This window comes from Liolophura sinensis, chromosome 1 (assembly GCF_032854445.1).
Source record: "Liolophura sinensis isolate JHLJ2023 chromosome 1, CUHK_Ljap_v2, whole genome shotgun sequence".
NCBI lineage: Eukaryota > Metazoa > Mollusca > Polyplacophora > Chitonida > Chitonidae > Liolophura > Liolophura sinensis.
Genome location: NC_088295.1, coordinates 62426424 through 62450144, shown reverse-complemented (window position 1 = coordinate 62450144; position 23721 = coordinate 62426424). Strand labels below are relative to the sequence as shown.

The 23721-nt window shown below is 37.9% G+C and overlaps 1 protein-coding gene across 6 annotated transcripts in view; it reads right to left on the bottom strand.

The window, feature by feature from the left end:
* Positions 1 to 23721, bottom strand: part of LOC135480709 (protein quaking-A-like) — a 26319-nt gene continuing 2598 nt past the window's right edge. The window contains exons 2-8 of one of the 6 annotated variants that reach the window (XM_064760647.1): positions 16845 to 16978; positions 14249 to 14365; positions 13370 to 13513; positions 12169 to 12286; positions 9497 to 9772; positions 6511 to 6603; positions 1 to 4009 (exon numbers count right to left, since the gene is read on the bottom strand). In XM_064760647.1, the coding sequence (XP_064616717.1) occupies positions 6527 to 6603; positions 9497 to 9772; positions 12169 to 12286; positions 13370 to 13513; positions 14249 to 14365; positions 16845 to 16978 (866 nt within the window). In that variant the 3' untranslated portion in view covers positions 1 to 4009; positions 6511 to 6526. Of the gene's footprint in view, positions 4010 to 6510; positions 6604 to 7172; positions 8483 to 9199; positions 9773 to 11965; positions 12081 to 12168; positions 12287 to 13369; positions 13514 to 14248; positions 14366 to 16844; positions 16979 to 23721 lie in introns of those variants that run through there. The other 5 variants (XM_064760639.1, XM_064760661.1, XM_064760653.1 and 2 more) reach the window with 5 other exon arrangements.

Genomic DNA, 23721 nt, shown 5'->3' with positions numbered 1-23721 from the left:
AAGTCTTTAGAACATATGTTCCTCTAATATTTTTTTCCAATACATATTTTATTAAAAAAAAAATAAGGTGATAGCAAAAAGCTGCCCACATCTTAAAAAGTACCCATACATCTACGCGTGGCGTGATGGTTTTTGTCCCTGGCTACTTTACAAACGGTAACCATCTAAAATATTTGCTCGGGTAGCCTATATAAGTGGAGCCTTTTTTGTTGAGCTTCCACCGAAATCTGAAACCAACAATCACACAGTGGAAAGAAAAAAAAATCCTCTGAGCAAATTCTCACAAGCACCGCCAAACCGTTAATGGCTTTTGTATAATCTGTCATGGATTTAATATAAATACTGGGGAAAACTTTCCCCTGAGTTATAATATACCTCGTAAAGAAAAACCGCATCATATTTGACAAACCATACAATATTGAGCAATACAAAGATCATGAGTATATCAAACATTTTCAACGAACAACTTGTTTTGGCAAGAAAGGGATGTTTTCTCTGAATCGAGGTGATATTTGGACAAGTTTATCCGGGTTAATGAGATTTTCAACAAGGCGCCGATGAAGGCATTAACAATACAAAAAAGCACGTTATGTTTCAACCAAGCTATAACAAGTAAAGGAGAATTAGTACTGGGTGAGGCAGTTGTTGTAAATTGTAGTTAATATTGGGGAAAGGTTGTTGTTGCAAACCGCTTGTCAGGTGCGTATCACCTGCTTCACTCCGGTACACACCGTCACACCGTGTTCCAAGCCCAAGCAGAGTATAGGAGTGAGCGTGTCATAGAGAAGGGTTAGTAGTAAACTGATAGAAAAGGATAGACAATCAAAAATAGTCGACAAACACCATCAGTTTATTTCACTCTGCTCTGTATATCATCAGTTACACACAGACCCCTGGAGGTTATGAAGTTATTGCCAGGATGCAGTTGGTGCCCAAGGAGAGCAGGAACCTTGTGGGGGGGTTGAGGATCGTATTCCCGTGCCCCCACCCGGCCTCCGCCCCGCTGTACTGCAAGTACAGTTCATGTAGTATGACAACAAACCAAAGAGTATAAGTATAACGAAGATACAAGGGACCTTTACCAACAAGTTTAAGCATCGACCCGTAACTTGAAACTGGTAGTTGCTTATTGGCGCATGGATATGCTTGGTCTTAACATTGGATAATTGTTAGGTTTTCAAATATTTTCCTTGTAAACCACAGATACACCAGGGCACGTCGCTTTTGTGCGAGCGTTGTCCATTTACAACCATGATATCCACTGAAGGGAACTACCATCAAGAAATGTCGAACAAGTCGGTAGAGAAAAACTTGTAAGTAATGGCCTCCATTAGTACAAACACTTCAACGAGATTCTCAACACGCATAAATACTCCAACAGTGTCCGGTGGGTCGTATTATGTGTATATAATATATATGTATATATAATATAGAACGTTAGTTCTGTTAGGTTATTATGCATGTGTTAACTAGTGATATGCAAAACTCTGATTAATCTAAATAGGTCAGTACCAAAATAATGCTCTCTGTATTCAAACGTACAAAAATACGCCAACGCGCTGCGGCCAAGCAGCATTATGTATTAATGGGGGAAGGTCATGCAGTTGTTAAGGCACTGTAAGGTTACCTCATTATCACCTCTACTGTGGAAGAAAAAAAAAGCAATGCATATCAAGGTCTGACCGTCACCCACACAAGGCTTAAGGAGTGGCCGAGACCCACAAATATCCATAAACTTGTCCAAAAATTATCAAGTTTTACACAAAATCAACAACAAAAAAAAAAAGGCAAAAAATTCAACAGCTTTCGCCGATATGCATATAGCTATGAGCATTGATATCTGGGTTCGTCTTCCATTCAACTCTTGGAAGACCGATATGGTAATTATTTAAATGAACTCTAACATGAATATCTATCTGATTATACATACGTATTTACAGTACAAACAGGACAAGTCTGCTGTCACAGAAGTTAGCCAGAAAATGGATGTGTACTCTGTGGAGATTTCGCAGGATAATATCAGCACTAACAGAAGATCACATTAACACATATCAAGAGACAGATCTTTTAATTAAGTTTTGCTAGATGGAAAAATTAACATCCGAAACAAGATGTCAAAAAAGTCACACACAGGTGTCCAAATCATCAGAATACACATACATTTTCGAGACAGGCAACATCGATGGTTAAGAATTCCAAGCACACTTCTCGCATAAGCCAATAACCCATACTGACACGGTCTTAAGCCAACCTTTAACGTTACTATCGTATCCAGTGGCAATAGTGTGGCACGACACAATTATCAACAGAGTTCCGCTACCAACACTAAAGTTTCAAGTGGCAATGGTAGACTCTCGAGTGCCAGTAAAACACCGGAACTGCCAGTGCTAAAAGAAACCTGGAACTGCCAATAATCATTTACTTGAAACCCTGACTAAGCACAGCGCCATGTAATACAATATACTGACCGACTAGCACTAGCAACGGTAGTGCATGCAAGTACAAAGGAGCAACTGTAATAGTGCCATGTTCAATCTCATGAATGATGCTCATGGAATAACTAGTACTGCCTCACTACAGGTCATTGTCCATGGACTGGTCTGTAGATAATGGTACCTACTCTACATCTATGTACACCTTATATGTATGCATGTGTTCATAAATCAACTGTATTTTACATGAATTCTTCTACATAAAAATTGATACAAACATGATTGTGATATGCAACAACTACAAAACTATACAAATAATGAATTATGTCTCTGGTTTCCACCGCTGGCCTCCCAGGAGACCAGCTATGGGCTCTGATGGGACAAAGTTAAGTGCGGTACCCTTACTAAGAAGGCTAGGGCAAACTGATCAGTACAAAGATACCCTTGCGAGTATTATTTGCGAAGTATGCACCAATGAATAGAAAACTTTACATGATAAACACAAACAATAATTGAGCATTATGCTTCGGAAAACTTAGGAAAATAAAAACCTTAAGAAGGTGGGATATGTCAAAAAAAAAAAATAGGTTTTAGTTTTCGATGGTTGGTTTTGGCTGGCTACGGGGAAAATAAGACAAAAGAAAACCCCCACTAAAAACAAACATACCCCACATCACAGATGGGTCCCACAGGTCAGTATACTACCATGTACCACTCAGTCCAGTATTACCAGTTTTGTACAGGGTTATAGGGCACTCAGTACATGTTATTCTAACAAGGCAAAAGCCTCACCCAAAACAGCCAGCCCAGAGACTCCCCCGATACAACAGAGGGGAGACAACTGGTTTTGTAACCTCATTATGACAAAAGCCGATGCTGCCTAATTTTGGCAAATTACTACAATTATTGTCTTGCAAAGGACATAAGTTATTTTGAAATTTAGCCGAAACATACAGAGCTGCTAGGTAAGTTATTAGTCAAAACAATAATATATGTCATCAAATTTTTAAGAAAAGAACCTACAGAGCCAGCCACAAGAAATCAAACAATACAATAGGTGGTCTGTAAATACACAGACCAGTTAATATGATAATACATGTAGACTATACATCATAACATGAATTAGTACAACATGTTAATTCTCTGCTTCATATATATAGATATATATGTGTATATAAAAACGAATACCGTGAGAGGAAAAAAAAGAAAGAACAAAACCAATAACAGGCACTTTTGTTGTGGATGTGAGCGACCCCCTGCCAAAATACCTATAGGCCCACAGTGGAGTTAGTTGGAGCCAGCTACTGATGAAGGCAATTCCTGGACAAAGGCATGGTTATTAGGAGAACGTTCCATCAAGACTGGGCGGGCATTCATTAGTGGCAGCGGTGCAGCAGTCATCGGGCCATCCACATGTTGTATGTTGTAATACTGAGGTACATGATGAGGAGCAGGACAAGGTTACGCAGACGTTGTAGTAGGTGCACAGCGGAGCCTCAAACCCACGGTTTTTGCTCCCATTGCCCGGCGGAGGTGACTGGGGAGATCTGAGTATTCGGGAGTATGTTAGTGGCCAGCTGATGTTAGGAGGAGACGAAAAAAAAAAATAAAAACAGAGGTTAGTTAATAATAAAATAATGCTACATACATGAAAAAGGCATACCATTATTATTAATTATTATTATTAAAACAAAAAATACTGTTTTAGCCATAATAAAAAAATTAATACCATTATTATGAAGACATTACTAAGTTTTCTTATTATGATTAAAGAGTGCACGTTAAACCAAGTCATGCAATGTAAGCCCATGCTACAAATATATGGACAAATAGACAAGGATTCAGTCCCCTGGTTAAAGTGACTCAAAAAGCTGCCTTGCTGTGAGTTACGAGGCCTACCAATTTCCTTACGAACACCAAAAGATAAAACACATATTAAGTTTGGAATCAGTAGAGAATGTCAACTCTGGTTGCACATCTTTAATCACAAAAATTGATTAGTAATGCCTATTAGTAACACATATAATATCACACCATGTACTAAGAAAAAGACCACCTACATGTAAACAGTTGTTTTTTTTTTTATTATTACACCTAATTTAAGCAGCAATATTTAGATTTGGTTAATGCCATTTCTGTAGGGGTTTTCTTACACTGCAAATAAAAAGCGTGGGTCTCAGAACCAAGTGAATTTCAATGGCCTCCGAAAACCAACCAAAAAAACTTTAAAAAGTGCTTTTAAAATTTTCTGTCATAATGACAATAAAAATATTTCCCTGATCAGTTCACTTTTTCTTACTTCCTACCACCAAGCCTTCTCAAATAAGCTTTTAGTGTTATTTTCTGCACGATAAATAATGCTCCTGCCAGGATAAGAATGATCATGCAAATGAAACCAGACAACTGTTTGGCGATTTTTTTAGCTTATTTTTATTCCTAAACAAATCAAATTTGTTGACAATTGCACATAACATTTTGAGACTTTCCACAAAATATAGCTGCAAATCATTCTCAACATTAACGGCTCATTCCATCTCTACAACATCTGGCGTCGTTTTTAAAAGAACAAAGCCTTATCACTACAATCAAGAATAATTCATTCATATAAATCTATAGTTTCCACATATATAATATATTTCATCTTAAATTTCAACATCTCACACAACCAATATCGATAAAATAAAATGGGTCTGTAAAAATAGGTTCAACAGTGTAAATGTAAATCGACTAAAAAGCGTAATGGAAGCTTGTAGTGAAAATTTGAGCTTTTCTTGCAGTAGCTCTTTACTTGCATCACACTCCCATTACCAATGCACTCGGGGAAATATTCCAATTCGTGACAAAAACAAGGCATTCGCTATGCGTAGAAAATTGTCTTTGAGAAATCTTTGAAATAAAAAGGCAATCATCTAAAACAAATACTGATTCAATTAACAACAATGAAACTAGTCATGAAAAAAAAAAATTAAGGCAATACCATACACCAACTGTATAAAAAACTTATGTAAGACGCGTATATATTTAAAATATAAATGATTGCCCTTAAAGCTCACCTATGCATAACCATCTATTTAAATGGGACTTTGTTTATGCGACGTGGTATGTGTATTTGGTACATATCTTGTCCTACTCTAAGCTAATTCCACTACAAAATTTCATTGTCATCACAAAATATATCTGCAAATTCACTTGCAAAGATTGAGCAAAGTTTCTGTCTCCTAAAGTCAACCGTCCGAGGACGCAAAAAACACCCATCCTCTACATCAATTGTTTACATCTCACTGTATAAAATGTTTTTGTCATCTGATGCACCCCCAAATACACGTAAGCTTCACAATACACATTAACTATCCTTAAATAGATGACTAATTAATATCTATATATATATATATATATATATATATATATCTAACATTTCATTACATTTATACATTTCTGCATAACACTGAAAAAAAGAAAACAAATTCAACAATAATTCAGTCAAGATACCAAAAATCAGAAGAAGTAACCTGGGAAATATGTACATTAAGTACATTTGAAAAACTAAATTTATCAACAAATTCCCTTTGGTTTTCTTCTTTTGATCTTCTAGGTATAATTTGCTCATAGCAGACTTTCCATTGCATATTATTTTTTGTCAGTTTGGGAAAACAGCATTCTTGACAGTTTGAAAAACTGCACATTTGAAGTTAATGAAGTATCTTCCTTGGGGAAAAAAAGTGTCGAAATGTTTGTTGCAAAGGAATGTCTGCCATGATAGAACACATGCCAAAATATTTGAGGTGAAAGTAAAGATGTAGAGACAGGCCAGAAAATATCTTTGAGAACTGAAAAACTGTGTGAAAAAGTGACCAGTACTTAAAGCGAAAAGTTCCAAAAAGCTGTCCCTGAAAGTGTTTGTATGCTACTGCTCAGAAGCAAACACCTTGGAACACTGACCACTGACTTTCCCAAAGTCCAAATGCAAAGGTATTTTCTAGCCGAGAAAAAACAGCTGAAAAGGCACAGCTGCTAGCTTTAATGATTAATGAAATGATAAACTTAACAGATATGGATTAGGACAGATTAGAAGACTAACCTCCCATAATAAAAGGTTATGGAAGAGTGGTTACCCTGGTGTAAGGGTGCTCTCTGACTCCAGCTAATGACCGCCGTAACTTAGGCACTCCACCTGCAACAGCCAAGGACTATGAGAACAAGGTCTAATACAACAGTGGAAGGCCATGAGAACAAGGTCTTACACAACAACTGGCAGGCAATGAGTATACATTGTGCAACAACAACACAGCTTGAAAGCCTGCAATCAGATGTAGTTGTGTTCACAGAAGACATTTGGATAACTATTCAGTTAAACCCTGAATCAGGAATTTATTTTTTTTGGCTTAAATCTATTTGTCTTATGCAAAAATACTGCATTTAGATAGCAGCTGTAAGACATATGGATGAAATAACGTTGCAATTAACATGGTTTCCCAAAAAGTAAAATAACTCTTTTAAACCAATATAACATGCCTATTATTGACAGTTCAAGCAAAAGTTCCGATCAACTCTTCACAAAACATTTTGTGAACAAGCAAGCTTTCACTACATCGGCGTGCAGGGTGTCTCACGCTGTGAATGAGGGTACTAGCTCTCCAGTTTAAAAACCTACACTGATGTAAAAACTGAAAATAATCTGGGTAGTCAGATTGTTAACATCTTATTCCATTGCACAAAACGTGTGTGTGTGTGTGTGTGTGTGTGTGTGTGTGTGTGCACATGTCTGTATTACGATGTAGTTACATATATAAATGTACATGTATATACCTGTATAGCATGTAAGTGGTACCTTTGCTGAACTACAACAATAAAACCCTTCTTATACAACGTACATGTATATCAGTGTTGTACAGCACCATAATTTACAGATGCGGGTCTTTCCGCTTTATCAAATTTTCATAGAAGTGAAGATATAAACTACATGTACCAGTATCTACTGGTAAATCTGCCATGATTGATTGCACTGTACATATTAGAATTTTCACACACTAGAAAGCACTGTTTTAACTGTTGAGAACTACATGAACAAAGACTCCTCTAATCCCTGATACAGTTCTACATTATGTCACAAGAGTTTTGCTATATTCTGTCTACTTTAATTGCAAATAACAATTTGGCACGGTTTATTGCCTAGTATCTGTTACCTTGATAAGGAAGAAATGTTGGAATGGCACTCCTAGGCACTACAAAAGTGGAATGTCTGTCCAGATTAATTAGTGGTTAATGGTTATTTTACCGTGCTTAGCACAGTTCAATCAACTGATCAGATTTACACCAAAAATTTTATCAGATATTAGTATACCACAAATCTGAAAGTACATCTTGGAGGGCTCTTTCAACATTTAACACAAATAAATGCATCGTGGCAGTATCTTATATTTTTAACCTGCATTATCAGGTTTGTTTAGATACATTACATTTTTTCTGTGGGAACAGTTCAAGTTACAATTGTAACAAAGTAACAGCTTGAACTGCTTGGTTACACATGTTAACAGGTGTTTAAAGGTTTTTGGTTACTTTATTGCAAGTTTAGAGGTTTAAAACCAAGAGTTAGTGACAAACCCTAGATTGTATGCATGCGTAGAAATAGTGCTGACATGTCTAAAATAATGAGATGTATAATGTGGGTAATGGACCATATGCACAGGAAAACAAACAAGCAACATAGTTACGTATAATAGACATTAATAAAACACCGACCTTCAGGTCTAGTTTAAGCCTTATTGTTATTATAAGTCTAATAATACTGTCGTGACAACAATGAGTTAACCGTAGTTCAGTCAATAGGTGACCATCACCAAGCCAGTGTCATTTTTGTTTTTTGCTTAAAACACCGAGGGTGATCAGATATTAGACAAATGCAACGAACATGTCCACAGGGAACAGAGCTAGGAAAGAGACGGCAACTCGACGGGTTATTGTGAGATCAGCCCGGTGAAACTACACCAAGATAATCACCTTCTTTGTCTTAATTAAAAAAATCACCTGTGAAGACTTGTGCTATCTCACTCCTGTGACAAATAGAAAGTACCAATGACAGTGCTGAGAATCAACACTCCCAAACATTACAACAATACGTTGCACTTTACAGTTACGTCCTATCTGGCCTCCATGAACTGCTACATACTTTATATTCTGTATTTCACCTGAAGTTTAGCACCTTTCAAGCAACATTTTGCTCGATTCTGATTGATTCATCCAATTTCTAGGGCTTGAAGTTTCTTGGGAAGTTTGATTTTTCTTGTCAGAAAAATTTAGATTTTCATTTCATTTTAAGGCCTTTATGTGATCCTGAAAGTGCATTTTGCATACCAATTTTAGGTGAAATAAAGAATATATACCCACTTTCTGTGAGTGAAGATTCTTTTTTTAACAAAATGATATGGGTCTGGCCACCTGATAAATCTTCCCCTGCTTACTCCAGCAATAATAAGAGTGACGCGCAAAAGTTCAATTTCCACCAGATAGCAGTGTTCAGATTTGGATCAGTTTTTAAGCTAATAGCATTATCTTTAAAGTTTGTTGGCCTTGCTACCAGTTTCAAATGCTCACCTTTTTGGCTATTGTTTTACTAATACATCTTGTTTCTTACTACTGTTTGATAATGTCATGGTTGGCAAGAGCAATGTGTAATACTCAATACATTTATTAATACAATGTGTTCTCTTTTCAATCCTCAATGTTTGACATAAAGGGACAATTTACTAAAAAAAAAACAAAAAAAAAACAAACAAAAAAAAACAAATCCATACATGCATACCATGTAAAATTCTAACTACACATTAAGTTTCACATCACAGCCAGTATATGTCCCACGGGCACAGTTTAAACTTGCACAAGAGCCTGGACCAATGTGACTTAGGCAGAGAGCCAGACCCCTTCTTTATGGCTATGTAAATGGTTATGTATCGTGGGGTCCATGTGGCCCCCGTGTCCGTTGTGCTGTTGGTCTAGGTTATGGGGGTCAGCAGCGGTGCCATTTTGGGCCATATGGTGGTGGTGATGAACCATGAAAACAGACATACCAGCAGCAGCTTGATCGAGGGTGGGGTACTCCAGGAGAGTGGTGGCCGCAGGCGAGGTGAACGCCGCATACGGGTACTCAAATGGATTGGTATATATCAACCCAGCAGCGGCTTCCGAAGGGGAGACTAGCGGTGGTGGACCTCCACTCAGAATTCCCCCATGTTGAGGTGTTGCCGTGGGTATTCGTGGGGTCAGGATGATCGGGTGCCCCGCTGGCGTTGGTGAGCGCATCTGTGGAATGGTCATTGCATGAGCAGGAATCATTCGAGGCGATTCTGTGGAAGAGAAAGGCAGCAGATCATCAACACAGTATCACACAGATAACGCGTCTTTACTCAGAGAAGGTCACGCTATTAACATGCGTTAACTTTTATGCTCCATAAAATGTGTGCTTAAAAAAGTTTTAAACATATTTACGCCTTTTAATTCCCTTTGAAAACGTTTACTTTCACACGATGGCAGGGTTGAGAATATATCAATGTTAATGTTTATGAAACAAGTTCAGTATTCTGTCACAAAATTTCATTTACAGGTGATTCAATTCATGAATAAAGAATCAACAAGAAAAAGTTACCAACAAAATGAAATCTTCAGCAAACTGGCCAATTTTTCAAAATTATAAACTTTTGTTGAATCTCTGGCTTAAATTTTTAAAATAATTTTAATTGTTGTCCTCTCCAAAATAGATTAAGATATATGTACTTTATCCATGTGGGTAAAGTGAACATTATGACATCAAATTGGTCATATTATGGCTGAACACAGTTTACTTTGAAATATAAAGTGTCTGTCAACTTCTACAGACCTTTTTTTTTTTTTAAATTAGAAACGGGCAAACCTCACTTCAGTTGCAGATTAACTTAAAGTGAACACCTATATATAATACTAGGAGAGCATTTCTGTTACATGTATTATGTATTATGTGTAACTGTGCAAGCAACCCAGCTTACCTGGTGAAATGTCACAGCTCGAACTGCTGACCGAGTCAGCACACAATCCGAGTATGTGAGCATGGCAACAATTAGAAAGTAGTACACAATGAACAGTGAGCATTAAATCAATGGCATCCTCAGGTAGGAGGAAACTTGTGGTCAATTTGCAGCAAAAAATCCTCCAATATTTCTATCAAACGATCTCACAACACACAGAAATTCAAAGCTAAGATACTTAGATCCATAGGAAACTGGAAAAGCACATGAAATTTTACAAGACTTCATTTGAAAAGTTGCTTCTTACAAGCTGATGGATGGAAATTATGATCAAATAAAGAAATATCTTCTAGAATAATTACTGCAAATACAACAGAGTAAAAAAAAACACAGCAAAACCATCAAAAAGTCACAAGTTCAAAATATTTTTGTTAATCGTAAAAAAAGAAATAAGTAAATGTAATTTGGAGCTTGAAAGGATGCGATTTTCGAGTTATTTGATGATTCTGCTGTGTACGAGGATTCAAATCATGAAAATGTTGCATAAATTAGCTGTGTTAGTAAGAATATACACAAATGTATTATTATTATATAGCAAGATAATACCTGTAAAAAGTTGATTATACACGGTGAATAGTTAACAAGACTAAATATAAAAGACATCTGTAGATGAGTATCCAGCGTGTGAATGGTGACACATGATCTGTCACAGTGACGATTATATAACCAGCTGCCATGATCACACTGCGGCCATGCGAGGGGAGGACACAACTGAAACGCTAAGGTTATGGATACAAATACATACAAGGGTAAGGCACCTACAAACCCAAATAAATACAGCCAAAAATAATGATAAGACTGCAAAGTGTGGGTATATTCAACCAGAAAGACAGAGACAAGGGCTAGAGAAATTTACACAAGAACCATGACAGGGGAGAGGATGGATAATAAAACACCAGCCCGTGATGGGGGTAAACAAGGCGGAAATAGACTTGATGTCTGATGAAACAAAAGCACACAAATGAATACCTGTGAAAGTTCAAACACTTCCTAAACCAGATAACTGTGAGCAAAAAGTAGCTAAAGAGAAGAAAAAGAATTATCGGCGAAAAGACGGGATTCCATCTATGAGCATTGTAAATCTGTTCTAGTGTAAGTCTAAGATTGTGGAGTAAGAGAACCCATCTAAGATTGTGGAGTAAGAGAACCCATCTAAGATTGTGGAATAAGAGAACCCATCTAAGCTACGTCAATGCCAGTGATGTTTATTAAACAGCATGTGGTTGTAAATTATGTCCAATGAACAAAGCCAATGAAAAACTGAGCTATGAAAAAAGAATAACTTACATAGGAAAGAAATGAAAGCATGAATAAACAAGAATGGAAGTGTCAGAAACAACAGCATGCAGCATGCAAGTCTCTTGCTAACATCAACAGCACTGGCCACAGCTCAAACTCCATGTCCAGTCAGCAGACCCACAGGCCACAGCACAACCTATCAAGACCCCAGGGGCAGGCTAACTGAACGCAGCAACTTACGATTCGTTGTGGTGGGGGGCGTTGAAGTGGTGGACGCTTTTGTGTCACGGTATGTACCGTTTATGATAGCTAGCTCCATAAGCTGACGCTTCTTTAAATCGTCCTCCCCTTCAGGCTGCAAGAAAGCATTATACACAAAAAGGTTAGTACATTTCAAGGTAGAGGAGCGAGAGAAAAACCCTTCCGAGGTTCGAAACACTTACGAAAAGCATGAAAAGCTGCTGGTTGAAGCATTGGCTGAACTTTGCCATCCCTGTAGGTTCCATTAAGAATTGCTAACTCCATCAACTGTTGCTTCTTCAAATTATCTTCCCCTTCAGCCTGTAATGAACACATTCATTTAAATGAAAATGGTTTCACTTGTCTAATAAACTTGACCAAAACAGGGGTGCCCTGACAGCCAACTGAAGGCAATCCTGCAGACTGCATACTTTCCTCACATGAATACAAGTATACCATAACGCCCACTGGTTTTTCAGTGATCAATGATCCAAATGAGCGCTCACTGTAAATATCTTCAAGTAAATTAAAACAATACTTTCAAATTTCAATTGAAAAGCTAACAAAGGTCAATCCTATTCTTTAGTTTGTATCACTTGGATTTATTTGAAAAAAAAAAACAAATAATAGCCCTGTATATCAAAACACCTGTTGCACTAGACGCAAGGTAATGAGATACCTAAGAATCTAATGTTCTACCAAAACATGCCCCGATCACAACAAATTAATGACACTAATATCCCAATGTGACCATATACTCAATAGCAGGATCAAAAGGTTCCCTAGCTGGATATCCCCTGAGCACACCTAAAGCTAGGAGTTCACCATTGGCTGACAGTGGGCCATAAAACCTGTGAATAGCACTGAAACTAGAGGACAAGATTAGGCCTGAGTAAGGAAGACTATCTGAGTAGAACAAGTGCAGAACAATGGCTTGAGTATCTTCAAATCTAAAGAGCGTAAGCCAAAACGGGACTACCTGTACATTTCCACACAAGCTCTCCTCCATATATGTACCTATAGGGTTGTACAGTCAGTCTTACGCAAAAAAACTACCTACATCAATTCAACATCAGTCAGGTACAGATTACTGAACACTGAGGAAGCAAAAATCGCAACAAAATCTGCAGGTTTACGAATATGGCTCCTTGATGAGCAGCAAAATGTTAAAATAGTTAAAAGAAACTACACATATCTGGCACCATGGTTTTTATCTCGGATTTTTACTCATTAGGAAATCTGCAAAAACTCTTCATAACTGGACAACTTGCATATAAATGCAGAGGGAACCAATGGGACATATCTGAGTATATAAGACAAATTCTAACAATGCTTCAGACATATTTACAATGTTCACAACAGTCGGAATTTGGTGGAGTCTGTAGCTATATCCCCAATACTTACAGCTGGTACCAGTAACTTTTTGATTTCTTCCAGGGCTTTCTGTAATTTCACCTCTGCCCTATTGCGCGTGTCCTCCACTGTGATCAATACATGCAGTTCTTCATTCAAATGCCCCCAGTTAGGTTTGTCACGGTTTAGTTCCTCCTGTAAAACACACATGCACCAAAAGGAGGTTCAGAGGAGTCCAGACAACCAACTTGCACATCACACATTAAGCTTGGTATACACCAAAGCTTAAGGTCCAACTTAACTGAACTCAATCCAACAGCTGACTTTGGTTGTAAGCCCTCATTAATGTGAAATGACGCAACTCAAGTGGAGTTCTACTCCAGCTGTTATGTGTGTGCCAGTTCAATTCAAAGATGTATGGTCATCAGCATCTGACTTATTTGTTTGATTGGTGTTTAACACCGTGCTCAAGAATATTTCACTTTTATGGCACGGGCCAGCATTAAGGTGGGAGGAAACTGGGCAAACCCACAACCATCCACAGGTTGCGGGCTGATCTCACATACTGCTCTAGAGGAAGCCAGCGCGAGCTGGATTTTAACCCACAACAACTGCATTTGTGAGAGGCTCCTGTGTGGTTGCGTTGCGCTGTGCTGGCGTGCCAACCCGATCGGCCACATTTGCCCGCCATCAGAGTCTGAGACCAACTCCGTATGACCAGATGAGTTGGGTTGAGGTGTCTAGTCTTAATGTGTATGCCAGGCTTAACGTGGATCAAAATCATCACGCAGAATACTGGTTCTCATATCAAGGTTCCCATGAACAAATAACGCAAAATTGTAACTATTTCATGATCAGGATTAAAGAATAATTTAAGAGTATGCAACATCTACATGTATCAAGTTCCCATCAGGGTAGACAACTCTTTACCTTCTTCTTGTCTCTCATTGAGCCTTTCCCTCTAACCATAACTTTACAACCAGTGTAGTGTTCCAAGTCTTTAGCTGTCATGCCACGAGGACCCAATATTCGTCCGACAAAATTAAACTGCAAGAAAAAAATCAAGATGCATATTAATCGACATACTATCTGGATACCATAGACATGTCTTATCCAATTCATATGCCCTAAACATATACAAAGCGGCTAAACAACACGGATTACATTACATTAAGATACAGGGGCACATATACATGTGCACGTAAGCGCAGCCACCTGGGCTATGATGCGGAACCTAATACATCTAAATGTATGATAAAAAAAGCAGCAGTACCATATGTGTACTGTCAGAATAGCCCAAATGGAATAGCACATATACTTCCTAGTGTTAACGGTTAACAGGTTTGAGTGATGAAGCCGGAAATACATGTATAAAAACATTACAGTACTTAAAGAATCAAGTAGAACAAGATGTCTGGACTAAATATATTTAGGTAAATGTTAGACCAAAATGTTTAAATAAAATTTCAGACAAAAGCATAATACATATGTAGATGCCTCAAAAACTTTTCTTCCTACATGCTTTTCACTGACAGTCAAAAGTAGTGTTCAGATAACAAATTCGACCAGGAGGAATTTAGTCTACATCAATTTTACTGTAACAAATAATGCAGCCATACACAATATTTGCTCAAATATTACACACTATTTGCAGATGTCATTTTTAGCATTATGTAACACATCCCCACTATATACCCTATCCCCACATTTCACACTGAAGTACACAAACAGACCCAACTGTGTGACTGGAGGTAGGCACAACTTGTCTTCAACGTATAACGATACAATTTCCCTTAAAACTGGCAGCATGCCAGACACGTATAGTATGGAAGTTTGTTGGATCCATCATTGTCATCACTGAATACCAGAACAAAGTTAAAACCTGAACCAAAGGGAGAGGCATCTCCCAGCTTCCAGATCCCTTGTTTTTGTTCTAATTATTTCAAAATGAGAAGTAAGCGGGGCTGCCCAGCTGACAGCTCTTACACTAATCAGAGGAGACGGTTTGGAGATTCTGGCCAAGATTACTTCTCTGCGTGGGAAGCCCCAGGTTCATTATCCCATCCCTTAATACTAGAACTGCAGTGCTCGATGGGGTAAAGTAACCGCTGCCTAAGAGAAGATCCACAGTTATGTGGCATACACACTATCCACAGGTACTACTTGTCATGGCGAAGTTAAAACTCCACAGCTGGCCTGACGGGTTGAAATCGTAACAAATTTGTCTGTAGGTGACTACAACCCCGCTTCCAGACCATACATCCTAGAGACTGGAAGGACATACATCAGGAGAGCATGGGTAATCCAGATGGTGGTGGCAAGTTTTAAACAGTTTCAGCAATGGCATAATGCTGATTGCACATGGTGCAACATTCCAGCTTCAATGGTTAGGATCGTATCCGTTTCTGGTTAACTTTTACCCTTGAGCCGTGTTCCAGAGCACAAACTGCTTCCTGAAGACAGACAAGGGTTTCCTGACAGCACAGCCTACACTTTATGGGTATCCAACAGCTCCTTTGTCTCTTGAAACTTTCATCAAGTGGCTGGGTGGTTGTTTACACAGACATTAATATCGTTGTAATCACTCTTCAGGGAGGCCATTTTGACAATGTGTTGATACCACATAGTGCTTTGGCTACACAAAACATGTACATCAAAAGGTCAGACGCCCCTAACCCCCGTTTCTGCGCCGCTCACTCCAATGCTCAACATTCGGCTTTCTCATTATGCTCACATCAAATCTTCACATTTCAACAACAGGTACATCATCCACTTTGTGTACAGTACGGTTCACACAGTCCAGGAACAACAGGAAAATGTTTTCAGAAGCCATTCATTTATTCAATCTCCAATGTGAAAACTTTGAATGAAGTGAAGAAAAAAAAATTCCCTATGCAATTGTATTAATAACCGATATTATAAGTTATAATAATTTAACAGAACCAAAACATTTAGCACTTAACAGGAGATATATTCCAGGAAACTTCAGTCTGGTCCTCGACATACCGTATCGCACCCAAATGTTTCCAGGTTTTACACCTCTTCAACGGATCTTGTATCTCGAAAGTCATGAAATCTCTGGGTCTAAACCCCTTCAACTATCCTGGTAACAGGACACTCCTCATTGGATACACTTGTTCATATATACATTTATGTACACAGTGTTACGCCAGCGGTGACTCATTTTCCAAACCCTGAACTCCACGGTTCCACCATTACGTGTTGATATTCAGAGAGAAAAGCGGGCCAGAGTACAAAGCAGGTGTTCACATCTCCATTTACCGGCCAAATGCCAACACATCCAAGTGTATCAATGTTAAGACAGTAGAGATCCTGTCAGATACAGGTTTGCCCATTCCAAAAACAGAAACCGAGCAAAAAAAATGTTTAAAAACAGAAACAAGGAAAAGGTTTGTAAAAAAGGTATCAAGCCTCCAAAATTCCAGAAAAGAACTTCTTTCTTGGATTTAAGAATTAATTACTTCGAAGCTAAAGCAGTCTCATACTTAAATGTAGCTGTACTTACATCAGGAAATTCTTTCACAGGAACGAAGACTTTTTCTGACAGGGTTATCGTGGGTCCTACTGGGTCTGGTAAACTTAACAAGGGTCGATCAGAGCCTTTGTTGTGAAATAGTGTGATGCGTACTCTGTTGATTTCTGAAAGCAAATAAAAGTGATCAGTCACATTTTTGTTTACTTCACTGTTGTAATGCCACACTCCTTACCTCACTTATATAAATACAATGGCACTTTCACACATAGGAAGTGATCTTTAGCATTATTGCTACTGATAAAAATTTCCTGTGGAAGGCTGCGACTGAACCCCATACCTTGTGTTCCTGCTCAAGCAATCATGTATTCCTTTTTTACAAATACATTAGTATTATTTTCCTGGCCAAAATCATTAAGAATAAATTTATCTGCATTCTTCTGAATAAAAAAACAAAAAAACAAAACAGAAAACTGACATCCATTCCATGTTATTGTAACACAACATTCACAGCTTCTGCAGCGCAATCAAGTAATAAGTAAAAACAATATACTGTACATCAGAAACTTATTCATTTCGGTAGGTGAAAAAAACAAAAAACAAAAACACATCAATGGTATCACCATGTTTAACATGCAAATGCATGTATAAGAATGAATGCTCACACCATATGTGAAAACCATAAACTGAAAGCCAACTGCCCAGCAGGCACACAGGGTAGGATGTTGGGCTGGGTGTAAAATGGGTACAGGGTCCTGTTACACAGGTACAGTGCTAACAAGAGTGCTGTATTCCAGCACATGGCCAAGGGACCAGCTTCCCTACATGTATCTTGGCCCTCCCCTTCTTAACCCCTACTGGTCCAAGGAAAGTCCTTGCCCATCAGGGAGCAGCCTCTCTTCTGCACCCCCCCCCCCCCACACACACACACCCACCCTGTTAACCCCAAATGGTCCTTGGCTTACCCATCAGGGAAAATTTTCTTGCCCCCCTCTCAGTGGGAGTCTTCACAAGGACAAGGTACAAAGCCTGCATCCAGTTTTCTCAGATCAAGATTAAGCACATGTAACTTCCTGAGCTCTGGGCACTTCTCTTTACCAACCATCAACACTGATTACCACCCAATGACTTGTGTGTGTACATGTACACTCATGACCACCTGCAAGATTTTCCTACACAGAGATCGCTCAGGGATTTCATAATGGCCATGTACACATAATAAGCCGCAGAAGGCAGTCTACTGCAGTACTGAACCCACTTAACGCGAATACTGTGCACAAGTAACTGCATGGTAGTAACATATAACTATATAATTGATAATTTCACCTGGTTACTCATTAGTCAGTTTTTAAGGAAACCAGGTTACCCAATGTACATGTGTATATGCCCCAATATGAATTCAGATAATACAAGAAAGAACTGAAAACAGAAAACAGAAAATTAAGATTTTTTTAAACTGTAACACAGACAAATACATATTGAGCTATATTTAAAAAAAAAGAAAAAAAAAGATTTGAAACCCTGAACTTCATTATCTATGTGGTAAATTAGTAAAAACTCATTCATGTTATCTCTACATAAAGAAAAAAGGTTGATGATTTAAACAAAACCAGGTGGATGTTAATGAAAAATTCTTCATAAAAAATTGCTTCAATGCTATTTTTAACATTATTTCAGTCCTATCACAAAAGTTCCTTGCAAACAGGCTGGTCCAAATGGCAACATATTTACAGTGCTGCATCAGTTAAAACAGGATGAAGGACGTATGAAAATTATATAATATCACTGTATTAAAAACTGTTATTTTCATATTTATTTGGTTGGGGTTTAACACCCTGTTCAACAATATTTCACTTGTACCTCCATGATGGTGGCGAGCATAGAGACTGGAGGAATACATGGGAAGAAACCCCACAACCATTAGCAGGATGCTGGTAGAAATTTCCACATGACTTTTTTTATGAAGTGCAAATCAAATGTACATGTTCAATAATAAATACTGAAGAATTTAACTTTTCCTATTGCCGTCAGCAAATGTTTACATTCTGTTCAGAAGTGGAGCATGAATTCTGTGTTCATGACGAATTCAATAATAAACTGACAGACAAAAGAAAATTGAGAAAAAAAAAAAAAAAAAAAGAACTCCGTGAGTTAAATTTAACCAGCCTTTTCAGCAAATTATTACCAAACTATTGTAGAAAACACTGTACCAAGCATATTCCCATGTGCGGCAAGCGTCATATACGCCCACACGAATTTGTTCATGTGATGACAAGATGGAATGGCTATTTTTCTACCCCTGCTCTGTTTTCTTGAAAAATGATTTGAGGGCTGCTTTGTATGTTCTTACTCAAGGCTTTCAATATCTAAAGTCATTAGTCTTTTCAATATATTAAACTTCAGCAAAATAAATTGATTTGAAGTCTTTGTAAAGTTTCTTTTGGCTGTCAGTTTATACGTTTAATATAACCAATATCTTTATACTATCTTACATGTCTTAAGAATCAAAAACCAAACATGTTATGTGCGCATCATATGTACATCAAATGGCTGAAGCAGTGACTACAGAAAGGAATTTCAGAAAATTTTAATTTTCCATGGATAATGGATTTATTAACTTTTCAGAAAACTGGCTGTCCTGCTAATATGTTGGCATCTAGCCTGAAATCTGAAGAGTGAAACACATACTGTGCTTCTGTATCAGAAATACATGTACCAAGCACCAAATTGTGAAGAATACCTACCTTTGCCAGGTCCACTGCAGACTGAACATCTCTTCCAAATTACCTGCAGCTTTAGCAGCTTCTAACTATACGTATTTAGTTGCCCTGCATATTCACAGTGCATCTACAGCATTCCTCTCAACCAGCAAAGTTCCTCTGTTGGTACAAAACCTTGTCAACCGTTCTCAAAATTTACCCTACAGGCCTCACCCCCACCACTTAATTCTGTCAAACAAGACCGAAGAGAAGTGTTTGAAGGGAGGGATTGAACAATGTTAACACAACGCATGTGCTCATAAGCAAATACAATGAAAGTGTGCACAGGAAGTACTAAAAACACAACATACTGTTAAAGAATGGGACTAATTGGGATAAAACATGCTAATTATGATGCTACTGATGCAGGCAATACCAACGTTAAGACATCCTTACAATGGGTTACACAATGGGTATGATCAGGATAGTTGTAAATTCAAAAGAGACGACCATTGCACAATTTTTTTTTAAAGGGTTCAGGGTCCCATTTAACGAAGCAGTATAGGTCTTTGCATGGCGTAATGTCTATGATAAAGCATAGAGAAGACACAGGTCACTCACCATGCTAAATGTGCTTACTGCAAATGCTTTGTAAAATGAGACTCTCGTGGATATTTCATTTGCAAAATGTACAAAAACTGTAAGAGGTTGTATGCAAAACATAAGTCTGTTCTTTTGCATACAAGAACTACTGTATGAGATTGTATGCCAGGCATACATTTGTTCTTTTTGTGCAAGAGTCTTTTCCTGTACCCAATCATTAAATTACATTACACTAAAAGTACACTTGTAGCGCAAACCATATTGCCACAACTGAGCAGAAAATCACAGCCAGGTGCAAAGAGTACATTTGATGGTAGACATTTTAAACACAGTATTGTTTTCCACATGATCCATGCCCAGAAATATGTGAAATGGGATTTATCAGCTTAAATTTATGTAAATGCAGTGATTTGATTACAACCGGTTAGATGAACATGATTGTTGTTACAATGATGGCGAAACATGCAGCCATGTATCAATAGCAGGATTCACGCAACATTAACAGCATCTTCCTCATTTTTATTTTGTGGAAGATCTACATGTACTTATAAGGGATACAATATAACGATTATCTTGATCAGCAGGTTCTATCTACATATGCCAAAACTACTCTACTTATGACATCAAAAGGTTGATGTAACCATGTGTGTTTAATGTTTGGAGGTTCATGAAATTGTTCTGTTGTTTTTGTTTTATTACATTTCATACAAGGATGCAAAAATGAAGTTATACATCTACTGTATCTGCCAGCTTTGAACACTATTAATAAAATGCCCATATACAGTATAATGCTCCCAGAACAATGTGCCCTCGGCAATAGACCAACCAAAACCCATCTGACTGGTATCTTGCTTCCCCAACTGTACACAAGCACATGTATGTAAATTATAACTAATTTTTTTTACTGAAGTTCTTATCACCTGCTATCTTAATTTGTAGCCATTAGAACAGCTTATGTATTTAAACTTTCACAAAGAGGTACGTTTCCTCTCCATTATACAACTTTAATTAGTGGACATGTACGCAGCAAATGATTTAACCCTTTAACTTGTCTAAGCAAACATACATGGCAGAAGTCCCGGTAGGTAACCTGTACGTATGTACATCTGGTGTTTGACGATAACTGAACTGAAGTTTGTCATTTCCTTTGTACTGTTACAGGAATTTCCGGTTTACTCAAGTACTGTTGTAACCTCCTGCTCCACAGTTCATGTTTACACAGAAGATTAGCTTCAACATACATTTAATTCTCCACTAAGTACTCCGTTCTAACATTCTTTAATAGCCTTGTGTATACATCATTTACTGGTCTATCATACATGTAATGTTTTTTTTTTAAAATGTAGATAAGGTAGATAAGGTTGTACATAGATTAACTGGCATATTGTGCAATAAAGTAAATTCCATCCACCAACAGCTTTGATTACCTCCCTTTAACCAGGAAACCATTCCAATGCTATCACAAGACCAAAAGGTACACTGTCGTTTATGTTTTTTTTTCTAAGATGCATGTACTGTGGAGACCACTTTTTGGGGGATTTTAAGTATCACACCTTCTTGGTTTGACAAACTAGTATTTGGGAATTTCATGAATCTAAAGCACATAATCCAGCAAGCAGTTCAATTCTACTGAGGTACATGTACATACATCAGAGCAAAAGAGAACTAACAACTCTGGCTGTTATGAAGCACACAACGTCTTGCTCCTCCTCCATCGACTGGGTAACTGCAGCCATGGGCTGTCAATTTGGTGTGTGCAGAATATGTTAACAAAGTCTGGCCTGGGTATAGTGTGTCCCACCAGCAATGGGCTGAAGATAAGGAGAGCCTTGGTCGGCACATCTGTTTCCTATGAGCTCTAATTGCAACTGTAAACTGTGGGTAGGTAATCCATACCAGTCTCAGCTGACAAAACACTCCTTTTCACCATTTATCTAATTTTGCTGAGCTGATAAAGCAGAAGCAGCAGGAACAAAGAGGCTCCTGACTTGAGTATACTGACAAAGAGAATCTTCCAAGTATGCAGGATATAAAAAATAACCCAATCAGGCTGTGCTAATCAATGATTTAAATTCGGGCGACACTCTAGTATATATGCGTGTAATATTTAATTCACCCACTTCCACTTTTATGCAAATACATGTATGTGATGCGTTTTGATTTAACATACCGCTATATTGTTTTAACTTGGATGAAGTAGACATGCCAACATGCCAATAAGATAAGTTACACTGCAAGATATACAACATTACATAGTTATTCATATTTACTGGATATGATTTTGCTGGCTTGGAAAGAACTTCAAAACACAGTCAATCCAGCAAGTGTAAATTATGCAGACTTTCTATGTTACATGTATAAATTTACTTGCAAAGTTGGTATATCGCAACATTTAGCTTGTACCTACAGTGTAACGTGATGGGTTTAGATGCCCCGCAAAGGATCTGTAAGGCTTCTTACATGTATCTGCATGTTGCCAAGCAAAGATGCCCCAAAATTTTACCACTGCTTTTACAATTTGATGCTTTATTAAAACTCACTGAGCTATAAATATTGGGGGGTATTATATTTGCAACGTTGATGTTACCTAACAAAGATGCAAAAACTTATATTCTCAGTGGTACATGTACACTTTATGCTCTTTCAAAATTATGTGGGCCATGAAGTTTTTAGCGGTTCAGATACTCTACATGTATCCAGCTGGTTTGCATAAAAGTAGGTGGGGCAAATCCTTGCTTGCATTCATAAAGCCATCCCTACAGGTAGCCAGATGAACTAGCTCCAGTTGGCTGCACACTGCAGGGAATTCAAGGCAGCCCTGGTCCTGTCTCCACCTCATGGTCACCATATCCCCCCTGGGGTACAGTTTTTTATTCCACGCTGCTGGGAAAGCTGAGTGCCTCAAGGTTATGTTACAGCCAGACAAAGACAACAAGGCTGAAATCCAGAAGGACTTTTAGAAAAGGATCTATTCAGCTAGTATATATGCAAAGCTTGACTGGCTCCTCTAATCGCTGGGAACATAACCCATTTCACATGTAGTAATCCTTAAGCTGGTACAAGTTTATATGACAAAGAGGCTTATGCTTATAATTCCACAGTGGGAGGGGGAATAAGTACTACACCAGTAACACTAGTCACTATGCTGAATGTAGTTTAAAACTGTTCAAGTTCCATTACACAGTACATGTAGGTTTAGGAACTCAGCCCTCTGCTGTATGTACATGTATTTGATAACTGTCACTTAAGTTAAAAAAATGTAAAAGTATTAGCGTTCTTAACGGTGACTGCAGTGTTACGGTACTTTGCGTATAAAAGAGCACTAAAATTTAGACAGCTATAATACTTGCAATTGCACATGTACAGGTAAACCAACTTGGCAGAAATGAAACACATATCAAAGTACACATTCAAACCTCTTTATCGTGTGACAAAGTTAGAATTAAAAGCACACTATTTTCAAATCATTAATCTGCAAGTTTATGGTGCTTAAACAGATAGAATCATTGAGCCATTCTGCAGGCAAATGTCTCACAAAAGGCGTTGCCAATGGAAGTAAGCAACACAAATTATTTCAAAAACAATTAATGGGCAGACTGCATATAACT